The following is a 21,266-nucleotide window of genomic DNA, read 5'->3' on the forward strand; positions in this document are numbered from 1 at the left end:
TAAAAAAATTAAAATTATAAATTTCATTATATAAATTTTATATTTATTATAATTTATGATTTTTGTTATTTTTATAATTATATTAAATATAAATATTGTTAATTTATTATTTGACCATTACCGCATTTGGTAGTTAACCAGTCATAAGTCTCCCGCAAACGCACTAATTTTTAACTGCAGTACCAGTCGTACAAATCTCTTAAAACCGTTAGAAACCGCAACCGTCCATCCGCAAACTCCCCAACCGCTGCATTTGAACCAGCCAGGCCCTAAATTATTTGTTTCCTCTCTTCTATTGGTTATCTTAATTAATTGCTCTCTGTTTCCGTGGATTACAATTAAGTTTTCAAGAGAAATATATGGCTTTATTTTCTTTCCCACAAACATATCTAATGTTATATTCGTCCATTCGAGAGAAATATATCGCTCTTTCTGAATTTTCAATAGTATATCACATAATTATTGTTTAATTTTTATATAACGGGAATGACTGCATGTATATATATATACTAGGTGACCGGTCCGCACCCTGTGCGGGCATAAGAACATGATCGGTCCGCACCCTATGTTCTTTCTCGGCTCGTACCTCACGAAAGAGAACACAGTAACGTTAGTATGAAGAGGCAGATATTGTGTGTATGTATAATTGCAACGTCACAAAATATTTTGTGTGTTTACGAAGATACTTTCATTCAAAAAATAAAATAAATAGTGTATAGTTTTAGAAGTAACAGATTTTATATTATCATTAATTAGAATTGTATTGTACATGTTTCGTAATTTTTTATTTTAGGTGAATAATATTATTTTTCCATAAATAATAAACAAACATTTATGTAGACATATTAAAAGAAAATATAATAAAAATCAAAATATTATCTATAAATAATATAAATTATGAAGTACATTTCTCGATAAAGAAAGCAAATTCAATTAGAAACTTGCAAAAAATTAAATAAATTTGTAAGCAATTTGACGGGTTAACATTATTTGATAGATTTATAAATTTCTAAATTTTATTGAACATGAAATAATATTAAATTGACATACCGTCATCGGTCTCCTAACTCATCACAACCCATCTAGCAAATACAAAAAATAAATAATTGCAACAGTTTATTCATTTTAAAATTTGTATTTGAAAAAAAGTAGATTAAATTACGTACCGTGACTACGAAATATTCTGAAAAACTTGTTTGTAGACAACATTCAATTTTTTGTCTGCGCTTCCCTTCTTTACCAGTTATTAGGATTTTTAATCCAGATCTCGACTTAACTCTTGAAAGTGAAACTTTGCCTTGCATTTTGTAAGCATTTTATAAATTATTTTAAAATTATGATAAATTTATTCTTTAAATAACGAAAAATAATTTAAAAATAATTTAATAAACATTTTTGGATTTTGTAATATTTAAAATAGTTATTATATAATTATATTCGAAGATAATTCATCAAGTAGAGTATAAAACTATTATTATTATCTTATATAAAATTTCGTTCATTGTATTTTATAGTTTATAAATATTAAAAGTAATAAATAAAACATTATTAATCTTCTATAATACTTCCAAGGTAAAGTGGGTGGCAGAGTCGATTCATCAAGTAGCATATAATACTTCCAAGGCAAAGTGGGTGGCAGAGTCGATGAAAGATGAGGAGCTTCGCGTCTAAACACATTTTTCTTAGCACACAAGTAGCATCGTCGTAATACCTTAATAGTATGAGGAGAGATTTGTGAATAATACTTTATGAAAAGAGAATGTTTGTATTTTAGACCTTGGGTGTCTCATATATATATACAGTCGATTTATTTCTCATATTAATGACGTATAATATTTTGCACAATAAATAATGAAATCGTTTAAAGAAAGATATTAAATGTGTATTGTCAAAAAATGATTTGCATATGATATGATTTTAACTTGCGCAAGTAATCCATATTAGAAAGGTAAGTTATTAAAAACAAACAACCTAATTAGAAACATTAAAATATTTTGTAAGCAATGTAATAAATATGATATCAATATGCGCAAGTTTACCGTTTGAAAAATAAGGAAAGTTTTTAATATTTGTCATAATTCTAAATCTTGCCCAAGGGTAAACTAAATCGATAATATTTAATGATTTCAACTTGCGCAAGTAATCCATATTGTGAATAAGTGATTTGCATATTTAATGATTTCAACTTGCGCAAGTAATCCATATTAGAGTAAGGTAAGTTATTAAAAACAAATTTTGTCAATAAGTTATTTGCATATTTAATGATTTCAACTTGCGCAAGTAATCCATATTAGAAAGATAAGTTATTAAAAACAAACAACCTAATTAGTAGGGGTGGACACTTTACCCGATATCCGAAGTGGCACCCGAACCCGATCCGAAAATACATGTCAAATTTTTTATTTAAAAAATTAACAAAAAATTAAATCCAAATTTTATTGAAAAATAACTAAATTAATGCCTTTTTAGTTTTAATTTTTAATGTCTAAATCTATTAACCATTCAATCTATTAAAAATAAAAAATTAGTTAACTGAAAGTTATATTTTTAAATATAAGAAACTTGAGAAATGAAAATTTTAATTTTTTTTTCAAAATATAAATATCCGAACCCGATCCAAAAATAACCGAATCCGAACCCGATCTGAAATAACCGAATCCGAACTAAAAATACCCGAATCCGACCCGAAGACCAGAAATACCCGAACGGGTTCTACACCTCTATACCAAAATACTCGAAAATCCAAAATACCCGACCCGAACCCGAACGGGTACCCGAACGCCCACCCCTACTAATTAGAAACATTATAATATTTTCTAAGCAAATGTAATTAATATGATATCAACATGCGCAAGTTTACTGTTTGAATAATAAGGAAAGTTTTTAATATTTGTCTTAGTTCTAAATCTTACCCAATGCTAAACTAAATCGATAATTATTATCTCCTATCTATATATGGGCTTAACGAAATCGACAATAGTTTTGGGCTTGTCTACATAAGCGATTGATTAAAATAAAAGAAAAATAAAATTCAAAAAAATCGACCAATAGAATTATAACAATTTTTCTGAGAAGCTCTATATTAATGCTATGTCAGCAGAAATCACTAAAGTGACTTCTCTTTTAATGTATAAGAGGATTGTATATGTGTCGTAATTCTTTATTTAGGTGAATAATATTATTTTTCCATAAATAATAAACTAACATTTATGTAGACATATTAAAAGAAAATATAAAAAAATCAAAATATTATCCATAAATAATATAAATTATGAAGTACATTTCTCGATAAAGAAAGCAAATTCAATTAGAAACGTGCAAAAAATTAAATAAATTTTGTAAGCAATTTGACGGGTTAACATTATTTGATAGATTTATAAATTTCTAAATTTCTAAATTTTATTGAACATGGAATAATATTAAATTGACATACCGTCATCGGTCTCCTAACTCATCACAACCCATCTGGCAAATACAAAAAATAAATAATTGTAACAGTTTATATATTTTAAAATTTGTATTTGAAAAAAAAGTAGATTAAAATTACGTACCGTGACTACGGAATATTCTGAAAAATTTGTTTGTAGACAACATTCAATGTTTTTGTCTTCAGCTTCCCTTCTTTACTAGTTATTAGGATTTTTAATCCAGATCTCGACTTAACTCTTGAAAGTACAACTTTGCCTTGTATTTTGTAAGCATTTTATAAATTATTTTAAAATTATTTTAAAATTTATTCTTTAAACAACGATAAATAATTTAAAAATAATATTAATAAACATTTTTGGATTTTGTAATATTTAAAATAGTTATTATATAATTATATTCGAACACAGTTCATCAAGTAGAGGATAAAACTATTATAATTATCTTATATAAAATTTCGTTCATTTTATTTTATAGGTTATAAATATTAAAAGTAATAAATAAAACATTATTAGTCTTTCAATAATTTCGAGAATAGTTTCCATAAATTGTTATTTGTAATATTCGTTAGATTATATGGCAATTGATGATAAACGTCAATAAGTTAAACAATTCTTCCATATTTGGAAACACATATATATATATATATATATATATATATATATATATATATATATATATATATATATAACAATGACAAATTAAATGGTAGAGTATGTAAACACCTGTTTTCTACCAGCGTGAGTTAGAACACCGCCGTATTTAAGAATCATAAGGGCTTTTACAGGTCTTTATTCTTCACCTTCACCATCCAACTTCAGCGGCTTCAGTTGAACCTTCCTGTATATCCCTGAGAAATTTTCTCCCTGCGCCATTCCAAAAGGTTCTCTGCTGTGAGAAAATTACCTTATAAATTAAATAAAAAATGCATAATGCTAGCTTACTTATAAGATATTATATTCAACAAAAAAAATGATATAAGATAGTATTACTAAATGATACTATGTAATACTTTCCCGGACAATATTCAACAAAGAGAGAGAAAGTACTAAAGAACCTCTTCAAGAACTGCTTTAACTTGACGAAGCTTCTCAGCATGTTCAATCAAGGTTTTCTGGATCACTATCACTCTCACGACCTGGTCTACATATAAAAAAAGAAAGACCATATTATCGTTACCAGTATTCAACACATGGAAAAGATAGACCAGACATGCTTTTTGGAGACAAGACACAAAGAGTTGAGTTCAGGGTTCTAAAGATGAGGAGCCTTTGCGTCTAAACACATTTTTTCTTAGCACACAAGCAGCATTATCGTAATACCTTAATAGTATGAGAGGAGAGATTTGTGAATAATACTTTAAAGAATGAAAAGAAAATGTTTGTATTTTAAGACCTTGGGTGTCTTCTATATATATATATACAGTTGATTTATTCTCATATTAATGATTTTAATATTTTGCACAATAAATAATAAAATCGTTTAAGAAAGATATTAAATGTGTATTGTCAAAAAATTATTTGCATATGATATGATTTTAACTTGCGCAAGTAATCTATATTAGAAAGGTAAGTTATTAAAAACAAACAACCTAATTAGAAACATTAAAATATTTTGTAAGCAATATAATAAATATGATATCAACATGCGCAAATTTACCCTTTGAATAATAAGGAAAGTTTTTAATATTTGTCTTAATTCTAAATCTTGCCCAAGGGTAAATTAAATCGATAAAATTTAATGATTTCAAATTGTGCAAGTAATCCATATTATGAATAAGTGATTTGCATATTTAATGATTTCAACTTGCGCAAGTAATCTATATTAGAAAGGTAAGTTATTAAAAATAAATTTTGTCAATAAGTTATTTGCATATTTAATGATTTCAACTTGCGCAAGTAATCCATTTTAGAAAGGTAAGTTATTAAAAACAAACAACCTAATTGGTAGGGGTGGGCACTTTACCTGATATCCGAAGTGGCACCCGAACCCAATCCGAAAAACTCAAACTGAAATCCGAACCGAAGTAGCAAAATACCCGAACGGGTATTGAATAAGGAGAGATTGGATACCCGAACCCGAACGGATAATACCCGAACCCGAATGGATATCCGAAGATAACCGAACATATGTATAATTAACCTTATATTTTTAGTTTACATCTCTCATTTTATAGAAATTATTTATATTGATACTACACATACTTTAACTTCATATGATATACATACAATTACGAAAAAATGATTTGCTACTCACTTAAAATGCATGTCAAGTTTTTTATTTAAAAAATTAACAAAAAGTTACATCCAAATTTTTTTAAAAAATAACTAAATTAATGCATTTTTAGTTTTAAAATGTTATGTCCAAATCTATTAACTATTCAATCTATTAAAAATAAAAAATTAGTTAACTGAAAGTTATATTTTTAAATATAAGAAACTTGAGAAATAAAAATTTTAATTTTTTTTTTCAAAATCTAAATATCCGAACCAGATCCGAAATAACCGAATCCGAACTAAAAATACCCGAACCCAACCCGAAGTACAGAAATACCTGAACGAGTTCTACACCTCTATACTGAAATACCCGAAAATTCGAAATACCTGATCCGAACCCGAACGGGTACCCAAGGCTAAACTAAATCGATAATTATTATTCCCTAGCTATATATGGGCTTAACAAAATCGACAATAGTTTTGGGCTTGTTTACATAAGTAATTGATTAAAATAAATGAAATTTTTTTTTTAAAAAAACCAGCCAATAGAATTATAACTGCCACCTCAGCAGAAATCACTAAAGTGACTTATCTTTTAATGTATACTAGGTGACCGGCCCGCACCCTGTGCGGACTTAAAAACATGATCGGTCCGTACCCTGTGTTCTCTCTCGGTCCGTACCTCACGAGAGGGAACACAGTAACGTCAGTATGAAGAGGCAGATATTGTGTGTATGTATAATTGCAACGTCACAAAATATTTTGTGTGTTTACGAAGATACTTTCATTCAAAAAATAGAATAAATAGTGTATAGTTTTAGAAGTAACAGATTTTATATTATCATTAATTTGAATTGTATTGTATATGTTTCATAATTCTTTATTTTAGGTGAATAATATTATTTTTCCATAAATAATAAGCAAACATTTATGTAGACATATTAAAAGAAAATATAATAAAAATCAAAATGTTATCCATAAATAATATAAATTATGAAGTACATTTCTCGATAAAGAAAGTAAATTCAATTAGAAACTTGCAAAAAATTAAATAAATTTTGTAAGCAATTTGACGGGTTAACATTATTTGATAGATTTATAAATTTCTAAATTTTATTGAACAGGAAATAATATTAAATTGACATACCGTCATCGGTCTCCTAACTCATCACAACCTATCTAGCAAATACAAAAAATAAATAATTGCAACAGTTTATTCATTTTAAAATTTGTATTTGAAAAAAAAGTAGATTAAAATTACGTACCGTGACTACGAAATATTCTGAAAAACTTGTTTGTAGACAACATTCAATATTTTTGTCTGCGGCTTCCTTTCTTTACCAGTTATTAGGATTTTTAATCCAGATCTCGACTTAACTCTTGAAACTGAAACTTGGCCTTGCATTTTGTAAGCATTTTATAAATTATTTTAAAATTATGATAAATTTATTCTTTAAGCAACGATAAATAATTTAAAAATAATATTAATAACCATTTTTGGATTTTTTAATATTTGAAATAATTATTATATAATTATATTCGAACATAATTCATCAAGTCGAGTATAAAACTATTATAATTATCTTATATAAAATTTCGTTCATTGTATTTTATAGTATATAAATATTAAAAGTAAGAAATAAAACATTATTAATCTTTCTATAATACTTCCAAGGTAAAGTGGGAGGCAGAGTCGATGAAAGTGGGTGGCAGAGTCGATTCATCAAGTAGCATATAATACTTCCAAGGCAAAGTGGGTGGCAGAGTCGATGAAAGATGAGGAGCCTTTGCGTCTAAACACATTTTTCTTAGCACACAAGCAGCATCGGCGTAATACCTTAATAGTATGAGAGGAGAGATTTGTGAATAATATTTTAAAGAATGAAAAGAGAATGTTTGTATTTCAAGACCTTGGGTGTCTCATATATATATATACAGTCGATTTATTTCTCATATCAATGACGCACAATATTTTGCACAATAAATAATGAAATCGTTTAAAGAAAGATATTAAATGTGTATTGTCAAAAAATGATTTGCATATGATATGATTTTAACTTGCGCAAGTAATCCATACTAGAAAGGTAAGTTATTAAAAACAAACAACCTAATTTGAAACATTAAAATATTTTGTAAGCAATGTAATAAATATGATATCAACATGCGCAAGTTTACCGTTTGAATAATAAGGAAAGTTGATGTCAAAAAAAAAAAAAAGAATAATAAGGAAAGTTTTTAATATTGTCTTAATTCTAAATCTTGCCCAAGGGTAAACTAAATCGATAATATTTAATGATTTCAACTTGCGCAAGTAATCCATATTGTGAATAAGTGATTTGCATATATATTGATTTCAACTTGCGCAAGTAATCCATATTAGAAAGGTAAGTTATTAAACATTTATGAAGTACATTTCTCGATAAAGAAAGCAAATTCAATTAGAAACGTGCAAAAAATTAAATAAATTTTGTAAGCAATTTGACGGGTTAACATTATTTGATAGATTTATAAATTTCTAAATTTTATTGAACATAAAATAATATTAAATTGACATACCATCATCGATCTCCTAACTCATCACAACCCATCTGGCAAATACAAAAAATAAATAATTGTAACAGTTTATATATTTTAAAATTTATATTTGAAAAAAGTAGATTAAAATTACGTACCGTGACTACGGAATATTCTGAAAAATTTGTTTGTAGACAACATTCAATGTTTTTGTCTTCGGTTTCCCTTCTTTACCAGTTATTAGGATTTTTAATCCAGATCTCGACTTAACTCTTGAAAGTGCAACTTTGCCTTGCATTTTGTAAGCATTTTATAAATTATTTTAAAATTATGATAAATTTATTCTTTAAACAACGATAAATAATTTAAAAATAATATTAATAAACATTTTTGGATTTTGTAATATTTAAAATAGTTATTATATAATTATATTCGAACACAGTTCATCAAGTAGAGGATAAAACTATTATAATTATCTTATATAAAATTTCGTTCATTTTATTTTATACGTTATAAATATTAAAAGTAATAAATAAAACATTATTAGTCTTTCAATAATTTCGAGAATAGTTTCCATAAATTATTATTTGTAATATTCGTTAGATTATATGGCAAGTGATGTTAAACGCCAATAAGTTAAACAATTCTTCCATATTTGGAAAACATATATATATATAACAATGACAAATTAAATTGTAGAGTATGTAAACACCTGTTTTCTACCAGCGTGAGTTAGAACACCGCCGTATTTAAGAATCATAAGGGCCTCTACAGGTCTTTATTCTTCGCCTTCACTATCCCACTTCAGCGGCTTCAGTTGAACCTTACTGTATATCCCTGAGAAATTTTCTCCCTGCGCCATTCCAAAAGGTTCTCTGCTATGAGAAAATGACCTCATGAATTAAATAAAAAATGCATAATGCTAGCTTACTTATAAGATAGTATATTCAACAGAAAAAAATGATATAAGATAGTATTACTAAATGATACTATGTAATACTTTTCCGGACAATATTCAACAAAGAGAGAGAAAGTACTAAAGAACCTCTTCAAGAACTGTTTTAACTTTGCGAAGCTTCTCAGCATGCTCAATCAAGGTTTTCTGGATCACTATCACTCTCACGACCGGGTCTACATATAAAAAAAGGAAGACCATATTGTCGTTACCAGTATTCAACACATGGAAAAGATATACCAGACATGCTTTTTTGGAGACAAGACACAAAGAGTTGAGTTCAGGGTTCTAAAGATGATGAGCCTTTGCGTCTAAACACATTTTTCTTAGCACACAAGCAGCATTGTCGTAATACCTTAATAGTATGAGAGGAGAGATTTGTGAATAATATTTTAAAGAATGAAAAGAGAATGTTTGTATTTTAAGACCTTGGGTGTCTCCTATATATATACAGTCGATTTATTATCATATTAATGATTTTAATATTTTGCACAATAAATAATAAAATCGTTTAAAGAAAGATATTAAATGTGTATTGTCAAAAAATGATTTGCATATGATATGATTTTAACTTGCGCAAGTAATCCATATTAGAAAGGTAAGTTATTAAAAACAAACAACCTAATTAGAAACATTAAAATATTGTGTAAGCAATATAATAAATATGATATCAACATGCGCAAGTTTACCGTTTGAATAATAAGGAAAGTTTTTAATATTTGTCTTAATTCTAAATCTTGCCCAAAGGTAAACTAAATCGATAAAATTTAATGATTTCAACTTGCGCAAGTAATCCATATTGTGAATAAGTGATTTGCATATTTAATGATTTCAACTTGCGCAAGTAATCTATATTAGAAAGGTAAGTTATTAAAAACAAATTTTGTCAATAAGTTATTTGCATATTTAATGATTTAAACTTGCGCAAGTAATCCATATTAGAAAGGTAAGTTATTAAAAAAAATAACCTAATTAGTAGGGGTGGGCACTTTACCCGATATCCGAAGTGGCACCCGAACCCGATCCGAAAAACCCGAACTGAAATCTGAACCGAAGTAGCAAAATACCCGAACGGGTATTGAATAAGGAGAGATTGGATACCCGAACCCGAACGGATAATACCCGAACCCGAATGGATATCCAAAGATAACCAAACATATGTATAATTAACCTTATATTTTTAGTTTACATCTCTCATTTTATATAAAATATTTATATTGATACTACACATACTTTAAGTTCATATGATATACATACAATTACGAAAAAAATGATTTGCTACTCACTTAAAATGCATGTCAAGTTTTTTATTTAAAAAATTAACAAAAAGTTACATCCGAAATTTAAACGAAATAACTAAATTAATGCATTTTTAGTTTTAAAATGTTATGTCCAAATCTATTAACTATTCAATCTATTAAAAATAAAAAAATTAGTTAACTGAAAGTTATATTTTTAAATATAAGAAACTTGAGAAATGAAAATTTTAATTTTTTTTTTCAAAATCTAAATATCCGAACCAGATCCGAAATAACCGAATCCGAACTAAAAATACCCGAACCCGACCCGAAGTACAGAAATACCCGAACGGGTTCTACACCTCTATACCGAAATACCCGAAAATCCGAAATACCCGAAAATCCGAAATACCCGACCCGAACCCGAAAGGATACCCAAGGCTAAACTAAATCGATAATTATTATCCCCTACCTATATATGGACTTAACGAAATCGACAATTGTTTTGGGTTTGTCTACATAAGCGATTGATTAAAATAAATGAAAAAGAAAAATTCAAAAAAAACCAGCCAATAGAATTATAACTTTTTTCCTGAAAAGCTCTATATGAGTGCCACCTCAGCAGAAATCACTAAAGTGACTTCTCTTTTAATGTATAGGGGATGAGATATATTTATGATATTTTCCAAAAAAAAATAAAAATAATACTGAAACAGCAATATTTTATTAATTTAAGTATATACCTGCCCTTTGTTTACAAACCAAAACCCCTAAATCAAATTTCAAAACCCTAAATCAAATCAATATCCCTCGCTCCGTTTCTGAGTCGGAGAGAAAAGTGACAATGGCGTCATTTCCTCATCCCGGTTCCGTCACCGTCTGCGAGATCAACAGAGACTTGAGTAAGTAAAAGCTTTCTCCTTTCTCACTTTCCACCCAGCTGATTCGTTTGTTAACTGGATGCAGTTACGGCTCAGAGCTTCTCCGATGATCGAGCTCAGGAGACTTACGGAAAGATTCTCGTACGTTTACGTTCCTTGTTCGTACTTGATGATACCCGTTAGCTAAAAGGGCTAAAGTTACATGCTTTCCGTCATAACAGGGAATGGTGTTTAGCCCTGTTTCGTTCGAGGCTGGACCTGCGTCTCTTGAGGAAAGCGAAGGTCAAGAGAGTGGTGATAAGGGAGTTGTTGAGCGAAAAGGACTGGTGGCTACACTGCAAGGGATGGTTGCAGACTCTCTTAAACAGATTCTACGCCCCATCGATGTAAGAACTTTGACTTAAGGACCATGTCACCATGCTTTAGCATTCTGTTTAATTACAAAAGTTAAATCCTTTTCGTATGTTTAATGTGTAAGGTCGTTTAGGATTGGTGTTCTCTGCAACTTCTAGTTGACATTTTCTGTAGATGTTGGTATGAATCATCTTTTCTTTGATGCACATCGTGTTTCTAGGTAAGTCTTTTGTCAGAGATTGATCTTCAGGGAGTGAGTTGGCATCAAGGGAAGCATATTATTGCCTTTATATCTGGTGCTAATCAAGTATCAATTCGTGACTACGAGGACAAAGGTCTGTATTGCTTCTAGTGCATAACGTTTTGGAGAATCGTATGCATACGGTTTGATATTCTCCTTTTGTGCAGATGAGAAAGAGCCTTGCTTACTGACAAGTGATTCTCAGAGAAGTGTTAAAGCCCTTGAGTGGAGGCCTAATGGTGGAAAATCCATCTCCGTAGCCTGTCGGTGGGTTCTTATATGGCCTCCCCTGAATACAATCTACTTTCTGTTATTAGATAGTTTCATATATGATCAAGTAACAATTGCTTCTACTGAAACAGGGGAGGGATATGCATATGGACTGCTTCCTATCCAGGTAACATGGCTTTGGTTAGAAGTGGTGGTTCTTCATTGAGGGGAAGTCTCTCTCGAGGATCTGGAGCTCGCTGGATCTTGGTGGATTTTCTCCGGTGTCAAAATGATGAGCAGATCAGTGCTCTCTCGTGGAGCCCCTGTGGACGATATCCTGAAAATGTTTATGCTATATTGTTTTGGTTTTTTCTGTTAACTCATGTTATCCCTTGACATATTTTCACATATTTGGCATCAGCTTCATATGACAGCTCATCTTTCACCATATGGGATGTTTCTCAAGGTAATTGAAGGAGCCTTAAATAACACTTTTCTCAATGCTTCACCTCCACATAGCTCTGGAAGTATAAGTAATCATGTGTAAATCGTTAATGGGACATAACTTGTTTTCTTGCTCTTGTATAGTACTTTCTTTCTTGGATGAGAAGAATACTTCCTGCATAACTGGATTTAGTTTTCTGACTGTGATCTATATTACATCTTGCAGGGGCAGGGACACCTATTCGAAGGGGACTAGGTGGCATCTCAATGCTGAAGTGGTCACCCACAGGGGACTACTTCTTTGCATCAAGATTGTAAGACATCGACTCTCTTTCTTATTTTCCAGATGTCGAAATCAATTTCATGTTTGATGTGTTTCTATGTTTCCTTTCTTATTACAGTGATGGGACATTTTGCCTTTGGGAAACAAACACATGGACATCAGAGCCATGGTCTTTGTCTACAGGATCTGGATCTGTCACGGTAAACTCTATTGTGGCTCAATACATAGGACTGTTGATTGATAAGCATTATTGTTAGAAGCTGTTTTGTTGCATGAGGGCATGCATTGAATATACTAAGCATAGAATGTGTCCCTTTTTTGATGTATGAAATTACAACTGTGTTTCATTTTCTGTGTAATGGACTAATCTATGATACTTACTGACACTTGTCTAATAGGGAGCATTATGGGATCCGGAAGGACGTTTCATCTTGATTTCGTTTTCAAAATCTTTAACACTGGGCTCTGTTCATTTCTCATCCAAGCCACCATCCTTGGGTATGCATAAATGTTTTGAAGTATGCGTACTTAGTTAGCATACCAATCCTTTTGTTTTGATATTTTTTCAGATGCCCATCTGTTACCAGTTGAGTTACCAGAGTTAGCTTCTATGACTGGCAGGTAAATGATCTGCTTACTGTTAAAACTAAATCCACAGAGATGCCTTTGTTTGATTGTTTTCTCATTTATGTGGTTTTCAACCAGCGATGGAATCAAGAAAATAGCGTGGGATGCATCTGGGGAGAGATTGGTTGTGTCATACAAAGGAGGTGATGAAAATTACAAAGGATTGATTGCTATATACGACACTCGAAGGACACCTATTGTATCAGCATCACTTGTGTAAGTAATATCTGAAATGATTTCAGTCTTGCCCTTCTTTTGTGCATAGTCTAAATGCAAACAATAATCTATGCTTTTATGTTCATAGTGGTTTCATCAGAGGCCCTGGAGAAAACCCTGAAGCTCTCTCCCTTTCATTCCATGACAAGTTCAAGCAAGGTCCTCTCCTCTCCGTGGTAAGCCATATGCTTAAAGTAAAATCTCTTACATTGCAAAGTATATGTTTTCTTAATCAATATTTTCAAAAATGAACTTTATTGCAGTGTTGGAGCACTGGATTCTGCTGCACCTATCCTCTTATCTTCCGCTGAGATGTTCTTCCTTGATAACAAAATGGTTCAGTGCAAGCTCCAAACTTTTTGCCTCCATCTATAAACTACCATCTCTTTGTAATGGTTCTATCTATAGACTGTTCACTCTTTGTAATGAATCCTTTTAAATAACTCACCTTGAGATTAATCCAAAACAATGGTTCCAGAAAGTTTACAAACAACATTACAAAACAAATTCAAATAAGAGAGAGAGAGAAGAGATCAGCATCAGCTCTAAACATTCTTGAGCTTCTTCATCTTGGAAGGAGGCCAACGACCCTTCTTCCTCAGCTTACGCTTACGAACCAGACGTTTCCTGCGTAGCCTAATCTTCTTGGCTAGCTTCATCTTCATCCTCTGTTCCAGGAGTAGCTTCTCTTTAGCTTCTTTCGATTCCAATGGTAGTTTATCAACTGGAACAGCAGCGACGACAGTCTTAGGTGGTTCCTCATTGCTCTCGGGCTCAGCTCCGTCAACTCCAGAAGCAGCTGCCTTCACAATCACAGCTCTTCTATATCCACTGCTCAAGTTGTAAGCACCGAGAGAGGCTCTGTTCTTAGACTCGACGGTGTTAGGTTTAAGGCTGAGAACTGAAGATTTAAAACAATGAAGAAACCAAAAGATTAGAGCTTTCACGAGTAAACCTTAACAACAACCCGGAAGATCGGAGCTTTAAGAAACTGAGGTAGCCCAGGAACTAAGAACGAGTTGCTAAAGGCAATACGTAATGGGACTAGAGAAACAAGTGAAGATGCGGACCTGGTGAAGCGAAGGACGAAAGTTGAAGCCTTTGAGAAGAGAGGGGAGCGAGAGGATTGAAACAGAGAAGAGCCATCTTCTTCGAATGGAAGAAATTTCGCCTTCAGACATTCATTTGAAGTTTTTTTTAGTTTCTGGATAAGCTTTTAATGAACGGATTGGATTTGATCCGAACCAATCCGGTTTGCTATTTGGTATGGATTCGAATTTCGATATTTATTGTTGTTACTCCGGTTTAGCTTTGATTACCGGTTCAATTATAAACCGAACCGACTGTTTGTTTCCAATTCGGGTTGGTTATGTTTAGCATAGTTTGATTCGGTTTGAACAGAAGTTATATAACTCACGACACTTGGCTTTCCTGTTGTGAGATGGCGAGAAAGCTATGTTAAGGTTGTTCCAGAGAAATGATGTTGATGATGGTGTCGAGGAACTTCCAATGGAGGAGGGCATATCTATGGAGGGAGAGAGAAAAATATCAGATCTTTCAAACACAAAACCATTATCAGAAAAGGTAGGAAAGGGTTCTTGACATCGCCTGTTTCATTCACAGGCGGCGAGAGAGAGATCAAGAACACGGCAAGAAGAAACAGGAGATGAACATGTGGGTGTTTTGAACGTGGACTTTAAGACTGTAATAGCGAAGAACAATCTGTCAGTTTCATTCCCCGACCAATAAAACGCCATGTCTTGTCAGAATCATGAGCGTAAAAGGATTTATCAAGTCTGGCCCGGCAAAAATGTAACACATCTTCTTGTGTTCTGTGCTGTCTTACTGACTCATATTTTTTTCTGTAATGATTCATTTTATGAACCACATAATGGTTTGAGTGGCAATAGAAACTAAGAATTACCCCGAGTTTCTAGTTATTATGGTTTCTCTGTTCTAGAGTTTGTGTTACTCTTAAAAGAGCCGTAAGATCATCTTCATATGTTTTAGCCTTTTAGTTTTTGAAATAGCCTTATAGATCCATGTGTATATGACTGTTTCTTGTGTCACATCTAGTGATTAGAGTTAAAGCAAGATCTTATTTGCTGTCTATATTGGTCTGAAGTGGATTGATTATCTCTATTGTTCTGTGTTCAGAAATTTTTATGCGGGGGGAGACTAGTGTTTGGTCCAGACGCATCTTCTCTTCTTTTGACCACATGTATGATAGGAGGCCCATCTATCACTTTTTGCATCAGAATAGCTTTCTTGATCGGAGATCGCCGCCCTTTATTCCATTCTCTGATTATGATTGGTGCAGCTCTTCTCACAATCATGGTATAAATCTCTTACCTTGCAATCCAAGCAACATACTTAAAGAACCAACTTCCTGCTTCTCTTACTTCTTGTTTTGTATCCAGGACTTCACGTTTCTCTTCTTGACATCAACGAGAGACCCTGGGATCATCCCAAGGAGCAAAGAAGCTCCTACACTTGAATGGGCGAGTAACAAAGCAAAACTACCTCGAACGAAAGATATAATTGTGAATGGCTTCACTGTAAAGGTTAAGTTCTGTGATACATGTAAGCTATACCGTCCTCCTCGCGCCTCTCACTGCTCAACCTGCAACAACTGTGTCCAAAGGTTTGATCATCATTGCCCATGGGTAGGACAGTGCATCGCCTTGGTAAGTCTTTATTCCCTGAAAAAATCATTTCTTGTAACCTAAGCAAAGAGCTGAGTAGGATCTTCTTGATGTTTTTTTTTGCAGCGTAACTATCCGTTCTTCGTATGTTTCATATCATGTTCCACACTCCTCTGCATCTACATATTTGCCTTCTCATTGGTCAGCATGCTTGAAGTCCATGGCCAATTCTATCTCCTCATCGCTGATGACTTAATACTAGGTGTTCTCGCTCTTTACTGCTTTGTTTCCGTATGGTTTGTTGGTGGACTTACTGTCTTCCACTTCTACTTAATCTGTACCAACCAGGCAAGTTTCTTTAGCTTCTTCAGCAAGCTACACTTATTAAGTATTGTTGTTTGTCTGATTCTTTTTGTTATGTGTTTTTCAGACGACGAGTGAGAGTTTTCGGTACCATTATGATAAGAAGGAGAACCCTTACAGAAAGGGTGTATTAAAGAACTTTAAGGAGCTGTTATTGGGTAAAATCCCACCACCTTTGGTAAATTTTAGAGATTGGGTGCAAGAAGAAGATGTGGAGGTGGGTTCTATTGCCTCAGAGGTGGTCAGAGCCTTTGGGTCTCCGAGACATGGAAATGAGCAGTAGCAAACCAGGTCATGGTAGCTGCAATTATGGGCCTTCAGAAGCTGGAGTATGGAACTAACATTGAGACAACTGTCAAGAAGATAAGTGTAGATGAAGGCGCTGCATGGATTGGCACGGTTTAACAGAGACCAGGGAATTTAAGGAGAAACTCGAGGGCGGATGTGAGATCAAGATAGGGCAAAACAATACCAAACAGTTGTAATTCAAAGCCATGTACCTCTGTCTTTACTCATCAAAATGTCAAAACCTTTTCGCATTTAGAACAAGAGCTAGGAGAATTAGTGTATAATATATAGTGCTGTCTTGTGTGGTAATTCAATTTGGTGTATTTTATTGTATAGGGTTTATATACTGCGTGGTGTTTCTTGGATCTTACAGTGTTTTACAATAAAAAAGAGAAAAGACTGAATACAACGCAGAAATATTTTATCACAGTAAAAATATAACTAGCAGGGGTTGTTAGTAAACTTTTCGAAGGATTTAGGTAGAATTTAAAATTTATTATGAATTTTGTTAAACCACTTACTAATCTCATCCAAAACTATAAAATTTTAATATTCATTTTTAACTAACAAACTTCACCAAAATACTCTAAAGTGATTAAAATAACTTAAAATATTTTCAAAAAAATGTAAATACTTGTTGACATTTTATGTAGTAATTCTACGTTAGACAAAAGACTCAACATACTTTTACCAATTGAACAAATCCTGTATATATAACATCCACTAGTCACTATCATCATCTTATTTTATTTTTATAATCTTTAATCAAGTTGACTTCCTTTCTGTTTGACTATGAATGTTAAAAAGGTTTTGGATGTAGACTCCTCCTATATAATAGAACAGACTAACAAATAAACCTTTTAATCTTGCAGAAGCTAAGCATTATTTAAGGAGACTAATAAAATAAGAGAGAGAAAGAAATCTATGTGTGAAGCACGTTTGATGAAGGCATGGCATGGCTTGAACTTGTCTTTCACAGCTCACCAATTTATCATTTTTAGATATATATAGTTGGCCGACCATCAAATAAACAATTAATTAAAGAAATCTAAACACTAAACAAGAAACTTACAAACATCCTATTCGCATAATCCACTTTTCCTTATTACAATACATACCATGTTCTCGTTAAGACATGAACTCCAATCTAATTATTCGGCAATGACAAAGCGAATAAAATAAAAAAATATTTTTTTTTTTTTTTGCAAAGGCGAAAAGGGATCGAAATTTGCGAACATCTGAAAGTAATCTTCTTGTGATTTCGAGTGAGAGAGGACAGCTTCAATATTCCTGTTTCTCTCCTCTTGAACTACAATCACATTCAAGTGTTTTGAAATTGTGAATCAGAGTTTGCTCCTTTCTGGGTTTTAATTTTCTTCCTGATTTGATCCTTTTTCCTGATCAGTTTTGGATTCTCCCATGGGTTTCTGATTCTGGGTTGTTCGAAAGTTCCTTACTTTGGTGTTTTTCTCTTTCTGATTTCAACCCTTAAGGCTTAAGCTATGGCTTGGAATGAGACTAAACTAAAGAGGCTCTATCAAGTTTGGAGGGGAAGCAATGTAAGTTCTCAACTTTCTTTTGTCTTTTTGCTTTCGTTTCAAGTTTAATCTTCGCTTGTCTGGAGAATATTGATCACACAATATTTTGACATGAGACTCGCATAGTGTTCTTTGAGTCCAAGTCATAGACTTTCAGACTTTTGATTTTGCTACTTTTGTTATTAGATACAAAAGATGTGCTTTGATTCAGTTTAGTTGTTGTGTTCTTAGATCATTCCTTAGCATTGTTTGACTAGTTTCAGTTGTATAGTATCTTTGAGTCTTGATTGATTCATATATGGAAACTTTAGGCCATTGCTAGTGATTACACTGCAAGCTCCTCTAAGCTTTTCATGCTTCTTGATTCTTCATTGACTTTTGATCCTCCAGAAATTTCTATGTGGCGGGAGGTTAATCTTTGGTCCAGACGCATCATCTCTATATCTAACAACCATCTTGATCCTTGCTCCCTCCGTGACGTTCCTTGTAAAAATGTACTTAAAAATGGAAGATCCTCGCACCAAGCATCCAAAACTCTCTATTCCAATTCTCGCCGTGTCTTGGATCCTCACCCTTTTGGTATGTCTTAATCTTTCCAACGCTATAGATGATGACTTGACTGTCTTAATGAAACTAAAGTTTCAGTAGTTTTCTTACAGGACATATTCTTCCTATTCATGACATCTGGTCGAGACCCCGGGATTGTCCCTAGAAGTTTAAAGCCTCCTGAATCAGATGATGTACCTGATTCAACTACTCCTTCCATGGAATGGGTTAGTGGTAGAACACCAAATATAAGGCTACCAAGAGTCAAAGATGTTAAGGTTAATGGCCATACCGTAAAAGTCAAGTTCTGTGACACTTGTTTGCTTTACCGTCCACCTCGTGCTTCTCATTGTTCCATCTGCAACAACTGTGTACAGAGATTTGATCATCACTGCCCTTGGGTTGGTCAGTGCATTGGACTGGTAAGTTAAGTAAATGTCTTAAATTTTAAGGGAGCCTTAAGTAATCTTAAGTAATACGCAAAGGTTATGGTCAGTCCATTTATTGTTGATTAATTTTAGTTTAGAATCTAATTTAACATGGTATCAAAATCCAGATCCGGAACATTCTAAAACCCTAATCGATATAACCTTCTAGCCGGTACAACTGTTATACTAGACCCTTTCGACCGAGCATAACTGTTGTACTAATCCCCTTGACCGTGTATAAATATCTTAAATTTTGAGATTTCTGACCGATAAGAACCAATCATCGATGGTATGTGAGATAAATCTGGAGTTTAAAAGAATTAAGTAATATATAAAGAGTTAAAATCAGTCTACTTGCTACCAATTAGTTTTTAATTGGAAGCCTATGATAAACACGAGTTTAACAAAATGAGTTTGTTTTTAGATGTTTCTTGAGAACTATGTGTTTTGAGAATGTTCCAACTCTCTTTTTTGTTGCAGAGAAATTACCGGTTCTTCTTCATGTTTATATCAACATCAACCACTCTGTGCATATATGTGTTTGCGTTTTCTTGGATGAACATATTTCAAAGACATATGGATGAGAGGATTAGCATCTGGAAAGCTATATCTGAAGATGTTTTATCGGATATTCTCATAGTTTACTGCTTCATTACCGTTTGGTTTGTTGGTGGACTCACTATATTTCATTCTTATCTCATCTGCACTAACCAGGTGATTAGAAAGATCCATCTCTTTATTCAATCTTTCGTGTTTAAGATTCATCTAATGGTGAATCTGTTTTGTGCAGACTACTTATGAGAATTTTCGGTACCGATATGATAAGAAGGAGAATCCATACAACAAGGGGGTACTAGGGAATATATGGGAGATATTTCTCTCTAAGATTCCTCCATCTATGAACAAGTTTAGATCATTTGTGAAGGAAGAAGACTATATGATGGTTGAAACTCCTACTTCAAATCCAGGCCAAAGTCTAGTTAACTCGAAAGAGAAGATAGATATTGAAATGGGAGGTGGAAGGGTTGTTGATGAGGGTAGAAAAAGTTACTCACTCCCTGAGCTTCTCAGGAATCTAAACTATGAAGACCTTGAGGATGATTGTGAGGAGGATGACTTGAAGTCCAAAGATCATCATCACCACCACCATCATGATCAGAATGAGGCAATCATCCCTCCTTTTGACCCTTTTTTTACCAGTGAAAGTGGTGTTAACAAGGATCAGAGAGAGGGACAAGAGTCAAGAGGATCTTCAAGTGATGATGATGGATTTGCAGGGAAGCGCGTTGGAGTCTCGAGTGATGATGAAGAAAAGAATGAAGGGTATGAACAAAAATGGAGTGCCGGAAGTGTATATACAAACGCAAGATCTGAAGATGGAACAAGCTCTCCTCAGTCTACTTCACCAATGCTTCGTAAATAGAGGTAACAAAATTAAGACTCACCTCTCTTATCTATGTGTTACTTGCTCTAGAAGAAACCAATTGTCTCAGCCCTAACAGTACTCTCTTTGTAACTTGCTAGAGAAGGGCTTGAAGCTGGAGAAGTGGAGATCGTTCTTTATCATTCTTTTAACTGTGTTTCATATAATTGTTGAGAAAAAAAAATCCAGAAATAAGAAACATTGTAGGTTTCGTGAGCTTGAGCATTAGATTTTTTTATTTATTTAAAATTTCTAGTTGTGTTTATATTACCAGAATGTCTCATCTGGATATCACCAGCTCCACATATTTTCTCATATTTTTGTTTTTAAAAAGATTTGGACCACGAATTTGTAATTTGTAATGTATACAAATTGTATTTCTGAATTATTTTCCCCTATTTATTTACATATTGGTTGGTTGATTTTAATT

General features: G+C 32.5%; 4 protein-coding genes across 8 annotated transcripts; 3 read left to right on the forward strand and 1 right to left on the reverse strand.

Moving 5' to 3' along the window:
- Positions 1–11,099: 11,099 nt before the first annotated feature.
- On the forward strand, positions 11,100–14,086 carry LOC103841590 (aladin). The gene is made up of 14 exons (XM_009118144.3): positions 11,100–11,251; positions 11,316–11,371; positions 11,452–11,616; positions 11,805–11,919; positions 11,993–12,092; positions 12,188–12,367; positions 12,443–12,501; positions 12,706–12,793; positions 12,881–12,962; positions 13,161–13,260; positions 13,332–13,383; positions 13,468–13,605; positions 13,694–13,781; positions 13,869–14,086. The coding sequence occupies exons 1-14, from the start codon at positions 11,194–11,196 to the stop codon at positions 13,914–13,916; spliced, it is 1,329 nt and encodes a 442-aa protein (XP_009116392.1). The 5' UTR covers positions 11,100–11,193; the 3' UTR covers positions 13,917–14,086.
- On the reverse strand, positions 14,039–14,870 carry LOC103841589 (50S ribosomal protein 5, chloroplastic). The gene is made up of 2 exons (XM_009118143.3): positions 14,676–14,870; positions 14,039–14,506 (listed from the first exon to the last, which is right to left on the reverse strand). The coding sequence occupies exons 1-2, from the start codon at positions 14,749–14,751 to the stop codon at positions 14,151–14,153; spliced, it is 432 nt and encodes a 143-aa protein (XP_009116391.1). The 5' UTR covers positions 14,752–14,870; the 3' UTR covers positions 14,039–14,150.
- Positions 14,871–15,112: 242 nt separating this feature from the next.
- LOC103841591 (probable protein S-acyltransferase 1) lies at positions 15,113–17,332 on the forward strand. Its single transcript, XM_009118145.3, has 5 exons — positions 15,113–15,417; positions 15,763–15,942; positions 16,026–16,292; positions 16,377–16,598; positions 16,681–17,332. Exons 1-5 carry the CDS (start codon positions 15,361–15,363, stop codon positions 16,894–16,896), a joined length of 942 nt encoding a protein of 313 aa, XP_009116393.2. The 5' UTR covers positions 15,113–15,360; the 3' UTR covers positions 16,897–17,332.
- Positions 17,333–17,450: 118 nt separating this feature from the next.
- On the forward strand, positions 17,451–21,236 carry LOC103841593 (probable protein S-acyltransferase 4). 5 transcript variants are annotated; one of them, XM_033280094.1, is made up of 6 exons: positions 17,451–18,460; positions 18,830–19,018; positions 19,088–19,407; positions 19,894–20,127; positions 20,204–20,838; positions 20,938–21,234. In XM_033280094.1, exons 2-5 carry the CDS (start codon positions 18,838–18,840, stop codon positions 20,834–20,836), a joined length of 1,368 nt encoding a protein of 455 aa, XP_033135985.1. In that variant the 5' UTR covers positions 17,451–18,460; positions 18,830–18,837; the 3' UTR covers positions 20,837–20,838; positions 20,938–21,234. The 5 variants fall into 5 exon arrangements, with proteins under 5 accessions (XP_033135985.1, XP_033135983.1, XP_009116394.1 ...); XM_033280092.1 differs by having other exon boundaries at positions 18,404–18,460; positions 19,099–19,407; positions 20,916–21,236; XM_009118146.3 differs by having other exon boundaries at positions 18,404–18,460; positions 19,099–19,407.
- Positions 21,237–21,266: the final 30 nt, after the last annotated feature.

Source organism: Brassica rapa, chromosome A09, assembly GCF_000309985.2.
Source record: "Brassica rapa cultivar Chiifu-401-42 chromosome A09, CAAS_Brap_v3.01, whole genome shotgun sequence".
Lineage (NCBI taxonomy): Eukaryota > Viridiplantae > Streptophyta > Magnoliopsida > Brassicales > Brassicaceae > Brassica > Brassica rapa.

Bases quoted from the DNA above. Each gene is read 5' to 3' on its own strand.
- LOC103841590 (XM_009118144.3), top strand. From the start codon at position 11,194: ATGGCGTCATTTCCTCATCCCGGTTCCGTCACCGTCTGCGAGATCAAC. The intron at 12,368-12,442 runs ATATCCTGAAAA...ACATATTTTCAC, and splicing joins TCGTGGAGCCCCTGTGGACG to ATATTTGGCATCAGCTTCAT. The intron at 13,261-13,331 runs GTATGCATAAAT...ATATTTTTTCAG, and splicing joins ATCCAAGCCACCATCCTTGG to ATGCCCATCTGTTACCAGTT.
- LOC103841589 (XM_009118143.3), bottom strand. From the start codon at position 14,751: ATGGCTCTTCTCTGTTTCAATCCTCTCGCTCCCCTCTCTTCTCAAAGG. The intron at 14,507-14,675 runs GTCCGCATCTTC...TTAAATCTTCAG, and splicing joins TTCGTCCTTCGCTTCACCAG to TTCTCAGCCTTAAACCTAAC.
- LOC103841591 (XM_009118145.3), top strand. From the start codon at position 15,361: ATGTCTTGTCAGAATCATGAGCGTAAAAGGATTTATCAAGTCTGGCCC. The intron at 15,418-15,762 runs GTAACACATCTT...TTCTGTGTTCAG, and splicing joins AAGTCTGGCCCGGCAAAAAT to AAATTTTTATGCGGGGGGAG. The intron at 15,943-16,025 runs GTATAAATCTCT...TTTTGTATCCAG, and splicing joins CAGCTCTTCTCACAATCATG to GACTTCACGTTTCTCTTCTT.
- LOC103841593 (XM_033280092.1), top strand. From the start codon at position 18,404: ATGGCTTGGAATGAGACTAAACTAAAGAGGCTCTATCAAGTTTGGAGG. The intron at 19,408-19,893 runs GTAAGTTAAGTA...TTTTTGTTGCAG, and splicing joins TTGGTCAGTGCATTGGACTG to AGAAATTACCGGTTCTTCTT. The intron at 20,128-20,203 runs GTGATTAGAAAG...TGTTTTGTGCAG, and splicing joins ATCTCATCTGCACTAACCAG to ACTACTTATGAGAATTTTCG.